Genomic DNA, 22,440 nt, shown 5'->3' with positions numbered 1-22,440 from the left:
ATTTTTTACTTGAAGATATAGCAGCTGTGCCAAACTGTAGTACAAAAAGTCATTATATCATTCTTCAAAATATAGTATGGTGGCCCATAAAAAATGTGAAATTATGTTTAAAAAATATTTTTGCCTCTATCCTCAATGTTCTACCCACACCCTTATCTCATTATATACACATGTATGTGGCTGGGAATGCACTGCTTAGTCATGCGTCACGTGCATATTGTCCATTGCTTGCAGTGAACAATTAAAATTGAAATAATTCATTTTCTGTGGTAAGTTCTTCCTGAGATCAGAAGGTAGCCTAATTTCAGTGAAAACTACTGGATAACAGGCATCTGTTTGACTGTCTTAATAACTTTGATATTGTATCTGTATATTTTGTTCTATACCTCATTCTATACTTCTGCCTTTGGTATGTTTCCTTTAGTCTTTGACCATAACATTAAATAAAAATATCCATTATTGACATCCCAGGTAGTCAAGAGCAGAAGCTACATAATACACTTTATTTATTTTGATGGACAGTTATTGGTTCTAATGAAGCTATCATTAGACAGTTATATAGTATACCATGCAGCTTTTATTCATAAAGTAGACTTGACTCTTGTCACTCTGAAACTTTATTTTTCTACTAAGATATCTCCTAAAAATCTCCTAATAGCCTTAACAATAAGTTGTCTAATACATGAGGAGATTAAAGGAAATTTATTATTAATTTAGCTACGGTCGTTAGGTTGTATTTCATTACTGCTGTAGTGGATTTACAATTGTGATTGCCCACATATGTCTAAATAATAGAAGCCAAAGACAAACACTGACAAACCACAACCTTCTGAGTGAGGTTAATGGTATATGACAGGACAGTATTTTAAATAGGACACAAGAGTCAATGACAAATCAGCTGGTATCAATAAACAAAAATTACATATTCAACCTACTTTTCCTCAGGGGCCTCAAGATGGCATACATAGTATCTCCCCTCATTTTGTGCCCAGAACAGCAGCCCACCTAATTAATTAGGCATTGAGAAACAGTACTAACCAAAAATCACCTGAGCTCCATGTTGAATAAATATTTGAATCTAGGTCTCTCTCTCTCTCCCCAATTCCACTTGAACACCTAACTACTATATTTTACATATAGTTTAATGTTTAGGAGTTCTAACATTTATAAATAGGGAACATTTCCTGCTTCAGTATTGGTGATCGGAGAAATCAAAATATATTCATCTTGTTTTTTCAAATCTCAGTTTCATCGATTTTGTGTTTTGAAGAATTGGCACCTCTCTCAAAATCAGGGTTGGTGAAGCTACTTTCATGACATTTGGAATATATATAATTTAATATGATTTTCCTGGAAACAAGCTCTGGGAAAAGAAGAAGCATTTCAAATGAGTTTCATACTTGTTTTGAACTAGAACAGAAAAAGAATACGGTAATTTTAAATATTTCTTTAAAAATATAAATTTATTATTCTATAGGGGTCTTGTATCTAAAATATACCCATTCTCTAAAGACATCTGGTAATGTGTATAGTCTTTCTTTGGTCTGTCTAATGAACACTATTTGAGGAAATCTTGCATTATTAGATACATACCTTTTGCACCTAGTTTTTCTTATATTTTAATATACTTCTCTTTATTCTTATTTTTTATATTTTTCTTATATCTTTTTCCTCATTAGTTCTTTCAGATCCTTGGAAGTATAATTCCATGCAAATGCATAATAAGCAGTATTATTAAAAATTCTTCATTGCTAATTTAATCTACATAATTAAACATTTTATAGTTTTAGATTGTAGGACACTACAGTAAATTATAGGGACGCGGTGGCTCAGTGGGTTAGGGTGCTGAGCTTGTCGATCAGAAGGTCGGCAGTTTGATAGGTCGAATCCCGAATGCCGCGTAACAGAGTGAGCGCCTGTTACTCGTCCCAGTTTCTGCCAACCTAGCAGTTCGAAAGCACGTAAAAATGCAAGTAGAAAAATAGGGACCACTACGGTGGGAAGGTAACAGCGTTCCGTGCGCCTTTGGCGTCTAGTCATACCGGCCACATGACCACAGAGACGTCCTCAGACAAGCACTGGCTCTTCGGCTTTGAAACGGAGATGAGCACCGTCCGCTAGAGTTGGAAACGACTAGCACGCATGTGCAGGGGAACCTTTACATTTACCTTTACGCAGTGCTTTTTTTGTAAAAGAAAAAGGTGCCGGAACTCACACATGTCATACAACCTGCCTTGCTTACCCTACAAGGTTCCATCCAAACAAGGTGCCGGAACTCCGTTCTGAGCATTCTATGAGAAAAAAAGCACTGCCTTTACAGTAAATTATATAAAAACAGTTGAACCTAAGGGTATGAATGTCATATAGCTGATAGAAACTTTTTTACAGATAACTATCAATGCTTGAATAATTTAGTAGTTCCCTAAATGTATAGAAAAAGGGGACTTCTGTCAAAGTTACACATAGTGTAAATGTTTCTTTCAAAGTCATATTAAAGAGGCAAATCAAAAGGAATGGTAGACACTAGTACATCCATTTCTAACTGCGGCATTTATAAAGAATATGTGGCTCAGTGGGTTAGGACGCTGAGCTTGTTGATCAGAAGGTCAGCAGTTTGGCGGGTCGAATCCCGAGTGCTGCGTAACAGAGTGAGCGCCTGTTACTCGTCCCAGCTTCTGCCAACCTAGCAGTTCGAAAGCACGTAAAAATGTAAGTAGAAAAATAGGGACCACTATGGTGGGAAGGTAACAGCATTCCGTGCACCTTTGGCATCTAGTCATGCAGGCCACATGACCATGGAGACGTCCTCGGACAAGCGCTGGCTCTTCGGCTTTGAAACGGAGATGAGCACCAGCCCCTAGAGTCGGAAACAACTAGCACGCATGTGCGGGGGATCCTTTATCTTTACCTTTTTATAAAGAGCATGCAACCATTTTTTTAAAAAATGTTAATACCTCTAATTCAGACAGCCCTTAAAATTTGGAGTTTGCCAAATACCAAGATCTATATTTCTAAATCTTAAAGGTAATACATATTTTTTAAATATTGTTAAGTATAGCACATTATAAAGAAGGCCTTGTGAAACAATAAGCAAAATCTAAAAATGAAAAGCCTTAAAGCAAATCCTTATAATCCAGTATTTTGTTTTGTTCTTACATTGCAAAGCAATTGTATTTCTCTAAAACTAATATTTAGACTTTGCAACATCATCTTAATAATGTTTTTTTCTGAAGAATGCTTCCATGAATGTAATGAAATTTAAAAATTATAACTGCAATCAATAACTTGATTCTGTTTTAATTGAAGGGGATGAGTAAGATTTCTCTTTTAGGAAAATACATTTATTGTTTTGTACAAATTTTTCATTTGATAATTAATCAGTGTGGGAACAAAAACATCTAATATACTGGTTAGTTTTACTTACCTTGTGGCACTTCTTCCTAGGGCAAAACATCCTTGTGTCATGTAAAATGCTTTTAAACATCCCCCAGTTTCAGAGGAATATGCTTTGCTTTATGAAATCATGAGGATGGAATATTGCTCTGTGGTATTAACCAAAATTAACTATCTTGGACCAGTGGAACTATTGTACAGTTCTTTGAACTTGGCCAATATTTTTTCAATGAGAAACAAGGAACTATAGTGACATTTTGTGAGAAAGAGCAGCTATATAAGTACGTTTTCATTAAATATACTATAAAAGCAATTTAAAATATTCTGGACAGAGAGGACTGCTGGATTAAAGGAGGGGTCAAAGAGCCATCTACATTAAGATTGAACAGACCTCTCTCAATAGAGGGGGAGGGATATGACACCACCTATCTTCTGTTTACAACACAGTTCCTTCAGCAGTTCCAACAAGATTCCACATCCATTTGCCCTATTTAGGTGACCCTGAGGACACAGATAAACCTCCAAGTGGCCTCAATGATTCCCAGAAAGTTTGCTAATGACCAGATGACTGCAAGGAATATAAATCCTTCCATTCTCCACCATTCAGTCAGAATTGAATAAGCAAAATGTCTTCAAGGAAAAACAAAGAAAATCCAATTGCCTTTTGAAAAAGTACCTTTGAGACAGGCAACGCAGTGTGAAAATTCTTAACTTAAAACTCATCATTTAAGATTGTCATTTTCTTTGACTATGTGGAACTAGTAAGGGTATGTAAAATAATTCTGTTAGCAATCATTGTCTCTTTGTGAGATTTATATTCTATCTCGTGGAGATACTCTGACATAGAACACATTTAAATTAAATGATCTTTTGGCTCTCTTCTATCACAGACAAAAGTCTTCTCTATATTAGTTTATTTCTTTTAAAGCTTGGCCTTTTTTCTCATAAAACCACCATATAAATTTCAACTTACTAGAGAATGTACACATATGAATCAGCTGACATTTTAAAAAGTAAAATATATTTATTTTCTCTCCAATGGGTAAATTGTAAACCTGTGACTGAAACAGTGTTTACATTTGAGGGGTGGCTCTGTTAAGCCTTTTCAGATTCAATGCAGGAAGTTCTTGAAACTTTTATGATTATTTGAATAAATCTATACTTGAAATTTCTACATGGAAGAAAGTTGTTTCCATCAACATCATTCATACATTAAGTAGCGCTGTGGCTTAAACACTAACATGTCTATATCATACTCTGCATCTGGACATGTGAAAAATGTTGCATTTCAAAATAAGTGGCACTACTGATTTAGGTCCCTGTGAGGAGTTTATTTATTTACTTAACATATTATAGGCAGATTTCTAAGGCAAAAAATTATCAAATATATACATAAAAGAAAACACACATAAAACAGTCGTTAAAATCAAGCAATCACTTTTAACTTCTTGTTGGCTGCGAAGTCATGTCCGACCCATCGTGACCCCATGGACAATGTTCCTCCAGGCCCTCCTGTCCTCTACCATCTTCTGGAGTCCATTTAAGCTCACACCTACTGCTTCAGTGACTCCATCCAGCCACCTCATTCTCTGTCGTCCCCTTCTTCTCTTGCCCTCAATCTTTCTCAGCATTAGGCTCTTCTCCAGTGAGTCCTTCCTTCTCATTAGGTGGCCAAAGTATTTGAGTTTCAACTTCTAAAGAGCAGTCAGGGTTGATCTCCTCTAGGACTGACCGATTTGATCGCCTTGCAGTCCAAGGGACTCGTAGGAGTCTTCTCCAGCACCATAGTTCAAAGGCCTCAATTCTTTGGCGCTCAGCCTTTATTATGGTCCAACTTTCACAGCCATACATTGGAACTGGGAAGACCATAGCCTTAACTAAACGCACTTTTGTTGACAGGGTGATATCTCTGCTTTTTAGTGTGCTGTCTAGATTTGCCATGGCTTTCCTCCCCAGGAGCAAGCGTCTTTTAATTTCTTGGCTGCAGTCCCCATCTACGGTGATCTTGGAGCCCAGGAAAACATTTATCTTGTGGTTTACAGCAAATACTACATAACAAAAAGGCAGTAGTGTCTAAAGCATTGATGGCATAAGAGTCTAACTTCTAATCAAATTTAAAATTAACTAAACAAAAGATTTTAAAGTATAGATTAAATCTGAAGCATGTGTTTTCTATGTATTATTACCAGCAGAAATTAGCTATATTGTATGCTTGGTTACAATTTTGTTTGGATGTAACCACTGCTTCATATGAAGGACCACTGAGAACTACTTTTCTCAGAAACTTAGAATAAACTCAGTATGGTAACATTGTATGTGCCTCATAGGACAGTAGACTCAGCACTTGCCTGAGCATTTTGTGTAACTGTCAGTTTCAGGCTGATGGTTAATAATAAATCATATACAAATGCTTAAAAGATGCCACTTATTTGATCGTATGCTCTTTAGTGATTCAGTTTGTCTTCTTAGACTTTTTTTTAAAGATCATATTCTTGGTCGTGTTCTAATTAATCAGCAAGGATTCTTCTCTATAGAAAGCAGCCAATGATTGCAGTGCTGTCATTAGTCCAGTGGATGAAGGTTATAAAAATTGGTTTATCAACCATATGAGGCAGTTTTAGCACTGAAACATCTTTATTTTCTAATTTTGGAAGACAGTCCAATAATTTCAGGATATGTTTTATTTGGGTAGGATTTCACAAAAAAGGAACAATGGTTCTTACTCTTTTTTTTGCAGAAATTACAGATCACCATTTTCAATTGCAAATGTAACATAAGCTTCTCATGAGTTTTTTTGTGCTAGATATATTTATAGTATTTATTGTATAATATAGTATATTTATAGTATAGTAAAGGGGTAGGCAACCTCGGCTCTTTTATGACTCATGGACTTCAACTCCCAGAATTAGAGCCGAGGTTGCCTACCCCTGGTATAGGATATATATTTATAATAATGTGATATATATTATTACATACTTCTGATGCATTATTGAATTTTATACTTAATGCTTTTGGGGCATTACCAAAGCAGTGTCACACACTGACTTGTATCAGTTCTCCAATTAACCAGCAGTACTTTATTTTAATTTGTTTTGCAAAAATTTTTATTGCAAAAATATTCAGTGCTGTGCGACAATCATTGCTGCATAAATTCAGGACTGTTATTCAGCTGGTAGTTCTTCAAGAACATTTTGTATAACAGTTGTCAGAAATGTGATCCCAAATATTAATATGTTGAAGCATGAATGTGACTATTGCAAAAGACAACTCTTATATTTAAATTAACAATTTTAAGCTAAAGAAAAAATATTATAATTTTAGGAGATGTTATATTTTTTTTATTAAGTTTAGTACTCATGAAAAAATAAAATAAATTCGCAATAAAATATTCTTCACCACAGTTCTTAAGATAGTCATGGAAATGGTTTTCCATTTCCTTCTTCCAGGATAATTTTTGGCCTCTGAATCTATTCTATGATGTTAGAATTTCCTAGTGGTGTTCCATCCTGTACTAACCAGAGCTGACCCTTCATACTTTCTCAGCCAAGGCAAAATGTGCTGGCTACAAGTCATTGCTAATAGAGGCAGTAAATTTTCTGGGTTAATGCAAACCTGGAAAGAGAGCTATATAGATGGATCTTCTGTTTATAAAGTAAATCTAACAATTTAATGTTAGTTAGAAGAAAATAACTCTCACATAATTGCTTCTGTGCTTTGTTTATCTTGCTTCCTTCATTATAGCTTACCTAATCCATGACATTTTCCTCTGTCTTGGCTAATATTCTATATATATTTATATACAGTATGTATGTATAAGCCAATGACTTGGAGTTCTGGTGACCGCTTCTACATATTGCATGTCTTTTTGATGATGAATAGTAAACCTTTCTGTAAATTGCATTTTTATACTGTAAATTGCATCTTTCTACTGTTCTTGAAAAATTGCTTTCAATCAGTGGGAAGGTTTGTTTTGTTATTAGTGTTCCCTTGTATTGTATTATACATGAACTTAAAAATTATTTATAAGAATTAGCTTTTTATATTGACTTTGTACAGCACTTTATTTGACTTCTTGTTATGCTATAGTAAAGGTAAGTAATTTCTTGAAACTTTCCTAAAGATTTATAGGCACATGTTCAGCATTTTTCCTCAGCTTCCTTATACTGTACTTCTGATTTGGTAAAACTTTTTGTTTTAATTTTTCTGTTTAACATGAATATTTCTTCCATAACACTTAGAGGCTATTTGACTTTATATGAAAGATGAAAATGGATTTTTAAAACTTAACATTTATCACTGTTGCAGAGTTCAGCTCTATCATAGTTGGCCTTTTTGTTAATAGGTATCATATATACATTATTTTCCATCTCCTTCAATTTCTTACTTTCCCTTGTAACTTAATATTCAATTTTATAGAGTTATTACTTAGCATTTTCAAAAATGGACAAATGTAACTTCAAAGCCATGAAAAGAGTTGATCACCTTTTAAAAAAATATTTCACTAAGCAACAGAATGTAGTTACAATTTGCCTAAAGCTCTTTTTTCTAATTGGAACTTAGAACAAAGGAAAGAGAAAAATATATTTGAAATTATAATACAAAAGACATGCTCATGTTATTTTCTGTGAAGAGACTTCCATGGAAAAATGGGTTGAGCCAACAGAATCCTGTACATACTTGTTTTAAAGAAAGACCTATTATATTTAGCAATGTCTCAAAATGGAAACCATTGCAATATAGACAAAAATAATCATATCAATTATCTGTTATAATCACTTTTCTTCAGATATTACCAGAGTAAATAGCAGCCATATTGTTGTTCATGCATCATTTTGGTAATATAGGATTCATAATGTTTTGGATATTCAGAAAAGCATAGGAAATAAAAGACTTTTTTTCTTGCATTCTACCTCTTGTGCTTTAATATATACTTTTCAAAATAAAGCTTTGCAGTAAGATATCTAGGATGTTCATGAGGACAGAAAAGGCATGGCAGAAGTTGTTTCATGTATTACATTTGGAAATATATGGGAGGCAGATTATTATTTTCCGATTCCCAAAGTTTTATATATATAAGTAGCCTTTTTGACATAAAGCCAATGCTAAGTTAGAAGTTAATGGTATACAATATATTAAAATGGAAATGCTAACTAGTAACAGCTTCTTATTAGATGGGGTTTCAGCTATAAAAAACCTATGAAACTCATCCCATTTCATCACTGCTTCTATGGACAGAAGATAAAATTTCATAATATTAATCTAATAATTTGATGAGTGGTAAACTGATAATTCAGTTCAACAATAAGATTCTTCCAAACAGTTGAGAGATTTGTCATTTTAACCGTAGCTTAATTATCATACAAGTTTCGGCTACATTGTCATTATACATTCTTTAATTTTTGTCCCCTGCAGGGACAAAATAGGCTTAATGATGAACTTAACGTTAGGTATGAATCTCCCCAGACTGCTTGCCTTCCCTTGGCAACAGATAGATAAGGTTCCTTGGAACTTGAAGCAGGATAGGGGTTTGTCAGTCATGGATCTCTTGCAGTTGTTCAATGACTCAAAGCTAACTCCCTGCTTGATTCCTCCCCTGCCTAGCTGGGTAATTTCCAATAAAAAAGCAAACTAGAGACTGCAACTTGATTTAACTATTACTATTCTAAGGGACTGTTTTCCATTTGCAAACATCTGTTCTAGAGTGTGGGAATCCTTCTGTTTTTATATTGTGTTCAAAAACTCTTGATTTCCGCTTTGTTATTGTCATTAACATCTCATTTTCTGTGTTGTATGATCATATTATAGGGACGCGGTGGCTCAGTGGGTTAGGACGCTGAGCCTGTCGATCAGAAGGTCGGCAGTTTGGCGGGTCGAATCCCGAGTGCCGCGTAACAGAGTGAGCGCCTGTTACTCGTCCCAGCTTCTGCCAACCTAGCAGTTCGAAAGCACGTAAAAATGCAAGTAGAAAAATAGGGACCACTACAGTGGGAAGGTAACAGCATTCCGTGCACCTTTGGTGTTTAGTCATGCCAGCCACATGACCACGGAGACGTCCTCGGACAAGCGCTGGCTTTCGGCTTTGAAACAGAGATGAACACCGTCCCCTAGAGTTGGAAACGACTAGCACACATGTGCGGGGGAACCTTTTCCTTTACCTTTATGATCATATTGTTTTTCCATTTATCATTTCTCAGACTACTCCATGTTTTATCCTTATATTTTTCCTGATAGGTCTCTGGGGTAAACTCTTTTGATATTGGTCAATTATTTTTTTTACTTGTGCAACAAAGCCATTAAAAAAAAAAATGACAGTATCCATCCCAAACGACCCACCTCCCTTCTCACTTACGCTTCATAGACACACACAAACACATCCATACAGTGCAGACATGTATTATTTAAGAATTTTGTTTATAGTAGATCTAGGATACAAAAACCAACCTGTTAGGTTTTATTATTACTTTGATTTCAATCATCCTGTGAAAGTGGGGGTAGTCAACAAATCTGAGCCAATTTTTTAATTGAAACTATGATGTGTAATTATGGCAGGAAAGTTTGTGTTGTTTTTGGTTGTTTTTTTTAAATGTAACTTTTTTCCAGGAAAGGACAATCATAAGCCACCGTAGGTTAGAACATTGGCTTAAGTTATTTAATTGCAATAAATAGATTTATGTTAATGGCATAAATTCACACTGGGGTAGATGTGTCTTTGGGGCAAGCTGCTGTGGAACAGAAGAGAGGTGTTTAGTTTTTTTTTAAGTCCATAAATTATTTCATCATTATATAAGATATCTCAAATGTGCTTTTTCAAAAGGCAACTGGATTGTTGTTGTTTTTTCCTTGAGGAAAAAGAACAAAACATTTTGCTTCTCATCCACCAGCTTCATCAGTTGTGATAGCAGGGGCGGGGGTAAATGGAAAGATAGGTATAACAGTTGAGATTGGATGATGGGGGGTTGGAACAGTAGGTTCTGACCGAATAGTGGAGCAGGATGAAATGGAAGGATTGTATTTCTTTGTTCTTTAGCACTCTCCCTGAGAGTTCTTGAGGCCACTTGGAGGTTTATCTTTGCCCAATGCAACATTTGCAGAGTTTCAAGAAGATTTCACAACCAATTGCACTCTGATTCAGAAGACCCTGAGGGCAAAGATTATCCCCTAAGTGGCCTCAAGAGCTCTCAGAGAGAGTGCTAACGACCAGATGACTGCAAAGAAATACAACCCTTATGTTCTCCTCCACCACCCCGTCAGAACCTATCTTTCCATCCCCCACACCCACACTATCACAACTGATGAAGCTTCTTGGGTGAGAAGCAAAACAACTTCTTCCTCAAGGAAAAAAGTTCAGGTGCCTTTTGAAAAAGCACCTTTGAGACAACTATGTCCTGGATGACAGAATCTCCACAGACATTATATAAGGTATAATTTTGTACTCAGAAGTAGCTGCAGGACTACACAGGTCTCATTATTTTAACCTCAATAATTGTTTGCTCCCTCATTACTTTTCATGTTAAATGTTCTTCACTGACAAGCAAAATTAGAATCTGGACTTCATATTATAAGTTGCTTCTTTTCTTTTTAGAAGAAACAAATATTTGGAAATTTTAGGCTGTGCAATTAATAGCGCATACAAAAGTTTTATTCCCTCATTCAGAGTTCTTTGAAAAATGTGATATTCTCCAGTCCCTCTCAATAAAATACAACCTAACAAGAAACAATCCCACTGAGTACCATTATTTAGATCTATTGTCAAGAAACTAAGAGATTCATAGAATCATAAAGTTAGAAGGCACTGTGGTCTTCTAATACAATCCCCCGTCCAGAGGAAGAATCCTCATATCACCCTAGGCAAATTACTGCCCAATCTTTCTTTCATAAACTGCAGTGGTAGAATACAAACAACTCTTCACTGTTAAAGAGCTCTCACAGTCAGAAAATTACTCTTGATTTCAAGTTTGGATCCCCCTCTGCAAAACTTCTACACATTGATCCTTATCCTATTCTCAAGTAAATCCAAACCCTGTTCCCAATGATAGCACTTTGTATTTGCTAACATGGTTTCTTTAAGCTAAACATACCGAGTTTAGAATATGTTTTGGTTAATCTTCATGCATACTGTAGACATGGTACAGAATAATATCATATGCAGAATCTTGGAAACAGAATAAATCAAGTGCCAGCATTTATTTATTATTCATTAGCTAGAGCCTCTGAGAACCACTTGAACCTATTGTTTCAAGCAATGCATACCAACCAGCCCATTAGGAAACAAAAAAAGATGCTATGTTTCTCAAAAATCCTCTGTAAAAACATTCTGATTAACTTCCTTACAACGGGCCTGCTGATAAATAATAATACAATAGTCCTCCGTTAAAAACAATAATTAGGAACAGAATTTCCACCGCTAAGTGATGCAGTCATAAAGCATGATGTCATGTGACCATGTTGCTTAGGAACGGGAATTCTAGCAGGCCCCAGTTACATTAAGTGAATTACTGCTGGTTGTTAAGTGAGTACTTCATAAGACCATGACTTCTGACTTACAGTTGGCTTCTTCAATGACTTTGCTTGTGGAAAGCCAGAAGAGAAGGTCACAAATCATAATCATGATTGTGGACACCACAATCTGGTCCAGTTGCTAAGTACCCAGACCATATGCCTGCAGGGGTATTATGATGCCCAGAATTTTGAGGACCAGTTGTAAGTACCACTCGTTCAGCACCATCATAAGTTCAAACAGTCACTGAACAAGTGGTCATTAACCAAGAACCACCTGTATAGCCTAAGCAGATATCACATTTAAGACAAAACAATAACATTAAAGTTTTGAAGAAATTGGTGCTTAAGAAATAATTGATCAAATTATGAAACAGCTAAAAATGTTAAGTACAGGGTTTATCTTGTCCTTTTTAAAATGATCTATTACAATCACCTTAAGTGTCTCCAGCAGTATTTTATTTCTTTATTTCTTATTTGAAGTAAAATATATATTTCATTACATTTTTCTCCTTAATATGTTTGTAGTAAAGGTAAAGCATAATTGAAATTGAATATATATATATTTAAATTATTACAGTTCAACTGTAAACAAAAATTGTATTCTATACATTGGTTTAGTTTCTCTTGTTTATGTTTAATTCAAACTGTTAAGCAACAGTTTGTTAAATATAAGTTGTGTAAAAAGATTTTTAAAAATGAATATAGCCTCTGTCTCCAGGTCCCAGGAGCTTGCCCACTATATTCCTAAAGTCACTTTATAATGTTTGTTCTGCTTCATCAGTTCTGTCCTTCTCTCTACAGGTCCAATCCAGGTGCAGCAGTAAGGAGAACATCCTCCGAGCCAGTAAGTATTGCATCTTTGTATTCTTCTAGTGGAATATAATACCTTCATGATGAGGTATAGTTTTGCTGGAATGAATTCAGTGGAACCATAGAAAGCAATGCAACTGGACATTTTTAAAACTATTTTTCTAGGCTTTTGTGTCTGCAGAAAACACATGGGTATATGTGAAGAGATCTCAGTAGACAGACTGAAGGATATGCAAAATACTATCCAGTGATCATGGAGAGATGTCCTATGACTTGCACATTTGTAAAGCCATGATTAAAATATATACTAAAATGTAAAATAAATATTTTGTAAAGATATGTCTGCCCATCAGGATATGTAGCATAAATTTCTGGAAGAGGAGGAGGAAGCCAGTTAATAGTCTTCTGCTTTCAGGCTAGAGAGAACTGGAGAAATACAGTTTTATGTTACATGCAGAAACCTTGGATTCATATATTTCTGATCCCTCAAGCAAACCAGAAACTGACATTTATTTTCAGTAAGCTGCATCTTAATTATATGTATTAACAATAAATTGATTAATTTTAATTAAGATTTACCGAACCAAGTTGCTTCATTGTTGCATTTAATGCAGTCATTAAAACAGGTTGTCAATAATGATAAAACTTTGACTAGTTAATGCTAAACTATGACAAATTTATATATGTGTGAATGCATTAGAATGGACCCATGAGACAGTGTTACCCAGATTATTGAATTAAATAATTTATATAAAGCTAGTTATTTTTATCTTTATGACTAGCAATCTTTTTATTCATTCTTATTAGTTAATGCTTCTGTTTTCACTGTTTTGTTTTATAATTTATTATTTTAGTTGTTTTTTATTAAATCAGTTTGTGATAAATATCATAGAATGTAATTGTTGAAGTTTGGACCACTGAATCTGTATAGTAAAAGATATAGGGAAAGGGAAAGTTGAAAATTTAGTAATAGAATTCCTAAAGAAAATTCTTATTGTCTGAGCAAAGTGTTAGAAGTTTAAACCTAGTCTAGAAATACAACCTTCATTGTTACCTAGCTGACATACACTTCAAATATTTAGTATAGAATATTCAAACATATTCCTTACAATCAGAGTGAAATGTAATGACCAGCTGCACCGACATAATGAGATCTCTTTTATGTTAATATAGTAAATGCAAGAAACTAATCACAAATAATCAGTGACAGATAATTTCAAGAAATAAGATACAAATAATCAATTTTCTTTTTTTATTAAAGAGTTTTACAAAAAAAGATTTTACAATACATCCCCAAAACCCACCCACCCCAAACCACCCCCCCTTCCCCCCCACTTCCCAGAGCTAAATACAGGGTTATAGTTATAATAATCATATTCTAACTAAAGATTATCCATAATATAAAATTAACCAAATTTATAATGTGCTTTAACTCCCCTTTAACATAGATACATACAAAGTACTAACACTATAATTAATAACAATATCACTCTAAAATCTACTCATAAGCTAAATGGAACTTTTAGTCCCATATTTATTCTGAATATAATCTATCCATCTCCTGAAAACTGAAATATATCTTTCTTGTGAATGATCCTTCAAATAAGCAGAAATCTTAGACATTTCTGTAAGATTCGAAACTTTAAACACCACAAATAATCAATTTTCAAAGTATTTATGAAATACTATTAATATAGATAATAAAAGATGACCAAATTTGAGTAATTTCACCATAAGGTTTTTCAAACTTCTTTCTTGTGTCTTTTTTTAGACAGAGCTGTTTCCCAAATTTGTATATCATGCATCTAGTGAAAAAGTATTTTAATTTTCAGTCTTTTATTGTAACAAACCCAGCAATCATTACATCACAAGAACTGAAAAAATTGTGTATGTTACATTATTATTAGCTATAGATATAGCTTATGTCTTAGGAAATATTGCAAAAAACTAAGAACATGATTTATATAAAAGTTAGTTAATTTTAAAGCTTGTCTTTATAGTCAAGCATCCTAACTTCTCATTGGTCTTTAGCAATTGGTGCAGGTTGATGAGTTTCGGTTTTGATTATTTTTTGTGCTCAATCTTGATTGGTCATTTTGGTGGTCTTGGTTTCAGATTGGTCTTTTGTTCATGTCAGTTTTTGGTTGGTCATTTTTGGAGTCCTGATTCCTGATTAGTTTTTTTTATTTGTCCTGGCTTCAAGTTGATTAATTTGAGCAACTGAGTCCTGATTGGTTTCTTGTCCAAACAAGTTTCTGATTTGTCCGTTGCCAGTCACTAAACCCTGAAGCCTAACACTGTCCAACAAATAGCATACACCAGTATATTTATCAGTTATTCTTTAATGAATTTATTAGTTGCTCAACTCCAATAGATTCTGGGTAAATTGAATAATTCTGTCAATTTCTTCAAAAATTTATACCAAAAGGGCTGTATTTCTATGATAAAATGTAATATATACCCAACTTACATACTGATTAAAATCCTTCCCTGTGAACTCAAAAGGTTACAATCTATGTAGTACAGTTTTACTGGAGTATAATTCAGTATGGATTATCTTCATGGTGACCTGCTGAAATTGATAAATAGAATTTTATGTTGCTAAACATGGAGATGAAGGTCATTAATGTTAAATCCTCAATCATCTTCTTGGGTTTTTTTAAAACTTTCAAGAACTCTTATCAAAACTTGTTAGTATATGAGTTTTATGTAAGAAATTTTTAGATACTGCCTCTCCCCGATTATATCTGCCCGTCCCACCAGATCTGGCAGAGAAGGCATGCTGTGGGTCCCATCTGTCAGGGAACACCACTTTTCTGTTGTAGCATCTGCCTTAAGGAAACTCCCCCCAAAAGTAAGGTTAACTTCATCCCCCTTAACATTTTGCAGGCCCCTCAAAACCTGGCTATGCCTTCAGGCCTCAGAAGACCAGGGAGATTTTACAATGACCCAATTACTGTAGCTTACATCATTCTCACTAACTGATGATCAGTTATCAACAATTGCTAATAATTACATGAAACTATACTTCTAACAAAGATTGCCAACTGCAACCCAAGATACTCACAAGCCAACTCCAGATCATACAGTACTATATACAAAGCTAGAACCTTTTCCAAAATGCAAGCAGGATCAAAGTATCTGGAACAGGAGGGAAAAGCTACTGCATAGGGCAGGCACAGCAACAGAGTAGGCATGTCTCCTGAGTCTCCTGCTTAAATGATAGAAGGATGCCCACCCTGTCAGACTTTAATTGTTTTTACTTATATGATAAATAAATGCAGGAGAAGGTCCTTCCAGAGTGCCCTAAAGCAAAAGAAAATAGACATCTGAGATAAAGGAACTGAAGCTCATAATTACAGTAGCTATACAGTTTGGTCTAGTAGCTAAGACACCAAACTAGAAACCAGCAGACTGAGTTTTATTCCTGTCTTAGGTTGGGTGACTTGGGCCAGGCACAACTCATCCCACAGGGTTATTGGTGTATGAAAAATAGGATGAGAAAGGAGTATTATTCATGTTTGCTTCCTTGAGCTTAAAAATTTAAAACAAAAAACAAAACAAAAACCAAGCAGGCTGTATTCAGCTTAAATAAATGGAAGAGTTTTCATTTAAGGAAGATTTGGGAAGTTATCTTAGAAAAATCTTTTCTGAATAATATATAATTCCAAAAGAAAGCAGAGCTTTTTCCCATAGAGTTGGAAAGTATTTTCAGCTTAATAGTAGAATTAGAATGGATCCTTTGAAAAATACATTTTGTAAATAACATTGTTTTAATATGTGTTTTAGTCTGATGTGCTAACCATGGTTTCTAATGAATTCTACAACTGTTTGATGCATAGCCTTTAAAAATTCGTACGTTGGGTAACATTTTCTGTGAAAAAAATATAAAATGATCAAGCATCATGCAGTCGTCTTTCTATTGTAAATTGTTGTAGTCCTGAGTCAAATTAGATGCAATTTAACAACAATTTTTATGGTGATCATTAAACAAATCATGTGGTTGTTATGCAAATCCAACTTCCCCAAAGGGCACTTTTGCCGGAAATCAGCAAAAAGGTCACAAATCATGATCAGGTGCCCTCAGGACACTGCAACCAGTTGTAAATCCAAGCTGGTTACCAAGGTCCAAATAGCGATCATGTGACCATAAGGGGGATTGTGATGGTCATAAAGTACAGGTACAAGTTATAAGTCACTTTTTCTGAGGCCATCGTAATTTCAAGCAGTTGTAAATCGTATCTACAGTTTACCAATCTATCCAGGAAAATATTAATTGTGTTATTTATTAAAAAATAATTATAACTTTAATGCTTCTTTGCAGGTCACAGTGCCGTAGACATTACAAAAGTAGCAAGAAGACATCGTATGTCTCCATTTCCATTAACATCTATGGACAAAGCCTTCATTACAGTACTGGAGATGACTCCAGTGCTTGGAACAGAAATAATCAATTATCGAGGTATTTAGTATCAGTTCTGGCATCCAGAAGAAGAATAAAGAGAGAACTGTTTCATTTTCATTATGTTTATTAGGACTGAGCAAATACTTGGAACGGTGTGCTTCACAATGCACAGAAATGTACCTCTCTCTGAATCATTAAAGCACCCATGTTTTTTTTCTAGATCTCCACAGCTGTAATGTTAACAGTTTCTGTTTGTCTGCTCAGTACAGATCTGCTGGCACAGCCCTCTATGTGGAAATAGCCAGAATTAGCTTACAAAGCAGCTTCATGCATCTAGAAAAAAATATGGCTGCTTTAATGATTTGGAGAAAGATACTTCATGCAGAAGCTTGCATATTACAAAGTAACTGTTTGAAAGGATTTGCACAGCCCTAGTTTTTATATTTTAAGATGCATAACTTATTAGAATGTTTAGAATGTTCATAGCAACAATTCTCTTGGGTTAGATAACTTCCTACTACTTATAGAAGAACTGAATCGAAGGGATAATGGCTTGTATAGTGTCTGGAATTTACCTAATGAATTCATAGCAAAAATGTAGTTTACTTTCGATTTCCATTCTAGCAGGAAAATGGCTCAGGTAAAAAAAAAGATAGGGAAATGAAAACTGAAATCAGAAACAAACAACAGAAGCAGGAGTAATTTATTATATTTGTATTGTGAGAATGGAACTACATATATTATCTGCTTGGTAAAGTTTTAGCTAAAACAGTTGTTTTATGTCACAAGAAGTGTGTAGTAATACTATTTTCACAGCAAAAAATCCAGATTGAAGAAGAATCACAATAACACAGTTATTAATCATACTTACCATCAGTTTCTTTCCCTGCTGCATGTCAAGTAGAAAAGAGAGTAAGTTGTACATTTATTTGGCATCCATGACTATGTTATAGGAAATCGCTTCCCAACAATCTGTCTAATAATATTTAGCAAAAAATGAAATAATACTGTACTTGTACAGATTATCAAAACAGATACTGCATACATAACTTTACATAACTTTACTATATTCCAGAGTAATACTGTATCCCTCTCACATATCCCCCTAAATTCAAGAAAGCAGCCTAAATCAATATAAGCAAAGTATTTAGAAAGGCTGCACAAGTAGTCCTTAGTTTACAACCACAATTGAGACCACAATTTGGGTCATATGTCATTGCGATTGTCATACAAGATGTCCATATGAGTGCCTCACTCAATGATCACAGTCCCAGCTCCCTGTTCTGGTCATTACGTAACCACGCAGGGATGCCTCAGGGGCGGGGGAGGCCCTGGGAGACCCACTGGTTCAGAGGTCTTTCCCCCTCCCCACCATGCCCAGAAGGCTTATACCCTCCCCCTGCCCCATCACTCTCCTGGAACATTTGGGCCTTCCCCTTTCCCAGCCATTCCTAGAAGACCTGGGTCTTCTCTCTGATTCACTACTGGAGCACTTCACTGCTGGTCCTTATCTCCTGCCCTACCACTGGACTTGTTCCCCAATCTGCCATTGGTACTTGCAATGTTTCCAAACATAGAAAGAGCCTTAGAACATTGCAAGAGGAGCACCAGCCCTCACAATGTTTTCAAAGGCTGGAAAGAGCCTCAGAAACTTCTCAAGATAAGCACCAGACTTCACAATGTTCCAAGGATCTTTCTACCTTCAGAAACATGACATTTACTAGCTTTCTACAGTACCTGCACCTCACTTCTCAATAGCTGCACAAAAAGGGAAGGAAAGAAGACTTGCATAGTTGGGTGGGGAAAAGGCCCAAGCCTTCCAGGAGGGAGACGGGACAACCTTCCAAGAGAATGGTAGTTCTCAGGATATTATTTGGTCTTTGAACTTGTAAACTTATAAAATAACTGACTCAAGATCAGGATTTTTTTGAGGTCAAAACATTTTGCAAATATATCATCATACAGAAAAATCTACATTGTTATATTACTGTTCTACTTTTAGTCTAGTTACAATAGCCAATATTCTTTTTTCTGAATGGTTTTTTTCCATATTTTATTTTGTTAAAAAAACAAAACAAAATTGTGGTATGTCTTCATGCCTCTTGACAGATTATTGAGAATAAAATTAGAAAGGGAAGTATTCAAAATTTCGTTGAAAAGAATATGGGCACACTTAAATAGAGAAGTCAGAAATCATTTTATATTAATTATTTTTAGCACCATACATTTAGTTCTGTGCATCTCCCTTACTCTGGCTGGCAAACTTTATAACTTTTTCTAAATACTCCTTTATAAATTTTGATAAAATTTGAAAGAGTTTATTGAAAATGAAGTTTTCTGCTATCAGAATTTCATGTATGATCTCTTTCCCCCCTCCCCTGTGTTTATGTATTAGATGGAATGGGCAGAGTCCTTGCCCAAGAGGTTTACGCAAAAGACAACCTTCCACCTTTCCCAGCTTCAGTAAAAGATGGCTATGCTGTCAGAGGTGAATGTTAACTATTTTGAAAATGACAGGATGCTTTTTTCCAGTTCATTATCACAGTAGAGTGCTTGTTCCTATATGTTGCCTGGAAAAGCAGGGCCACTAGCCCTCAACAGCATTTTAGTCCTTATCTTAATGAAATTCATTCATACTTATAGGATGTATATTTAAAAGTAGGCTTCATTTATCATTACACAATATAAATTGGAAGTGATATTACAAACCAGTTAGTTTGCTTATTTCTATTTTTTATTTATAATAAAGTTATTTTTTTAAAAAAGAACAGTGCTGAAAAAGAAATTATCCATCTGTCCCATTAAATGATTTTAACTATTATTGTAGTAATATGGCCTTTAGTTATTTTCTTTTGTTTTTAAGATTTCAGGATAATTTCATTGAGAGAAAAGTGTGTCACTGAATAAAAAATATCTAGTATATCCTGTGCAGAGCAAAAATCTATGATCCATAGACCTTTCATCCTGGCTGGTTCTCAGTGAAGCATTCTGGGCATTCTTTTCATCTCCCACCACCAATAAGAATATGGCATAAATGATAATGTTCTAAAAAGATGTTTACATATATATTATTTTTGCCTTTTGTCATAAGTATAAAATAATTTTGCTCCCAGAAAGTAAATCCAGGGAAAATTTCTGTAAGAAATCTTAGTAGTAGGGAATGACGCTAAGATGCTTACATAAAGCAGAATGTATAATGTATGTTATGTAGTAAGCTGTCTTGCATAGTTATGTTGTATATTTGGGAAGTGGTCAAATTAAAATTGTTATCCAAAAATATGTGTGGGAGAAGGAATTATAAAGTCAGAAATAGCCATAACAAAAATAATAAGCCTGATAATGCATATTTTATTGATAACTGTAATTATCATGAACCTATATTAACTTTTAGCTGCTGATGGACCAGGGGATCGTTTCATCATTGGGGAATCCCAAGCTGGTGAGCAAGTAGGTACAATATATTTTGCTTCCCTATTCTACTTTTTGTTCATTTATTATAAACTAGAATAATCTTGTAAAATAACATGAAACCCTTCCAATAATCTTGTAAAATAACATGAAACCCTTCCAATGGCTATATAAATGTATGGCATTTCTATAATTATATATTTTAATGTGATAGTTTCCTCCATACATATAACATCTAGAAACAGTAGTAATAGAAAAGTTATTTATTATTTGCCCATAACTAAGTTCCTATGTACATGAAATAAAAAAGGCAATTAGCATGTTTATTACAGTCATTGGCACAAATTCCAAAATTTAAAGAAATGAAACAATTAAATAATGCAAAGCACTTGTAAAATCACACAACAAAATAAGGAGCCTGTAGATTAAAAGTTAGTAAAATCAACATCTATTTTTTCAAATTAGTAGGATATTTATTTATGGCTTTACTAAAGGCATAAGAAAGAAGAGTTTTAAGTTCTTGTGAGATCTATAGCATGAACATTCTCTTGTAAACATCTAGCTCTTTTAACACTCCATTTCCTCAAGCCCAACAAGTTTAAGTTGTTGGCAAATTAATCTAATGGGTCTACCTCCCTTCCAGTGGGTAGTTGTACTAGAGAATCCCATAGAAATCAAGGCAAAGGAGACACTGAGAGGATTCCCAATCTCAGATCACATTGCCACTGCTCTGCTAGGAAGACCAAATCCAAAGTGTGATCATTGTCTCAAGTCAGACTCTGGATGATCTGGGATAGACCCATGGCTGTCATGGAACCCATGCGCTCCCAAGCACCTCAAACCCTTTCCTAGGGAGGGTATATTAAAGTCCTAGAAGCATGAAGTTTCTCCAGAATGCCACTGCCAATCCAGAAATGGAACTCAGACAGGGAGGTTGCTATGCAGCAAGAAGGTTGGTGTAACAGCAACAGTTCCAACTGAACCTTAGAAGTCAACATAATGAACAGGCTCTCACCACCAGGAACCTATGTGGCAGGACCACCAAAAACCACAAAGACTCCCTGTTGAAAACTGCCACTCCCCACCCACCCACCCCCACTCAAGAGTCTTGGTTGATGCCACACTCAAACTGCAGCTTGGCAAATTTCAGAAAGGACAGATCTTGCTAATAATGACAGGTTGGCTTCTTATCCATGATCAAATTATAGATGGAGGGGAGGCAGTGCTGGAATGTAGAACTGTTATGAGACAACAGTTTGCCAGTTCTTGATCATTAAGAGAGAATTTTCAGGGGATAAAAGGGGATGGAGGTTTATTTTCTATGCACTGTATTTTTTTTAAGATGAAATAGAAGAGAAGAATAAATTAACCACACTTTGTATATGTGTTTCCCAGAAATAAAGTGCTGGACTCGAAACTTATTCTCTCAGTTCCTCCTTCCAAAAATTCCCTTTTTACGACCCTAAAATCTCTTAATTCCGGATAGTATATTTATTCATTAACATCCTGAATTAAACAGCAAAGGTTAATGCAATTTTGTTATAGTTTTTGTTCTATTAAACTAATGAAACAATATCTGTAATCCAAAATTTTTAAATATGTTTCATATATCTTATGTTTCTAAAATTTTAAAAATAAATTGATATTTTTTGGTATTTTTTTAGCCAACTCAAACTGTAATGCCTGGTCAAGTAATGCGAGTTACAACTGGTGCTCCAATACCCTGTGGTGCTGATGCTGTGGTGCAAGTGGAAGATACAGAACTTATCAGGGAATCTGATGATGTGAGTGCTACCAAAACATTCGATGTTGCTATATCTGCAGTAGTGCAGCTCCAAGGAATAATCCATCAGTTTGTAACCCTACTACATAGACACAAACTTGCAGTATCAGCAGTTGTAAAGTCTAGAGACTGTAGACCAGGG

The 22,440-nt window shown here is 34.9% G+C and overlaps 1 protein-coding gene across 9 annotated transcripts in view; it reads left to right on the top strand.

The window, feature by feature from the left end:
* GPHN (gephyrin) overlaps positions 1-22,440 on the top strand; it is a 263,681-nt gene that overhangs the window by 205,684 nt on the left and 35,557 nt on the right. For all 9 annotated transcript variants that reach the window (XM_081313741.1, XM_081313740.1, XM_081313739.1 and 6 more), the window contains 5 exons: positions 12,694-12,736; positions 17,027-17,164; positions 19,503-19,595; positions 20,499-20,554; positions 22,180-22,299. In XM_081313741.1, the coding sequence (XP_081169867.1) occupies positions 12,694-12,736; positions 17,027-17,164; positions 19,503-19,595; positions 20,499-20,554; positions 22,180-22,299 (450 nt within the window). The remainder of the gene's footprint in view (positions 1-12,693; positions 12,737-17,026; positions 17,165-19,502; positions 19,596-20,498; positions 20,555-22,179; positions 22,300-22,440) is intronic.

Source organism: Vipera berus (genome assembly GCF_964194415.1).
Source record: "Vipera berus genome assembly, chromosome: 1".
NCBI classification, from domain to species: Eukaryota; Metazoa; Chordata; class Lepidosauria; order Squamata; family Viperidae; genus Vipera; species Vipera berus.
Note: the sequence above shows the minus strand (reverse complement) of the source record. Positions and strands in the feature narration are given on the sequence as shown.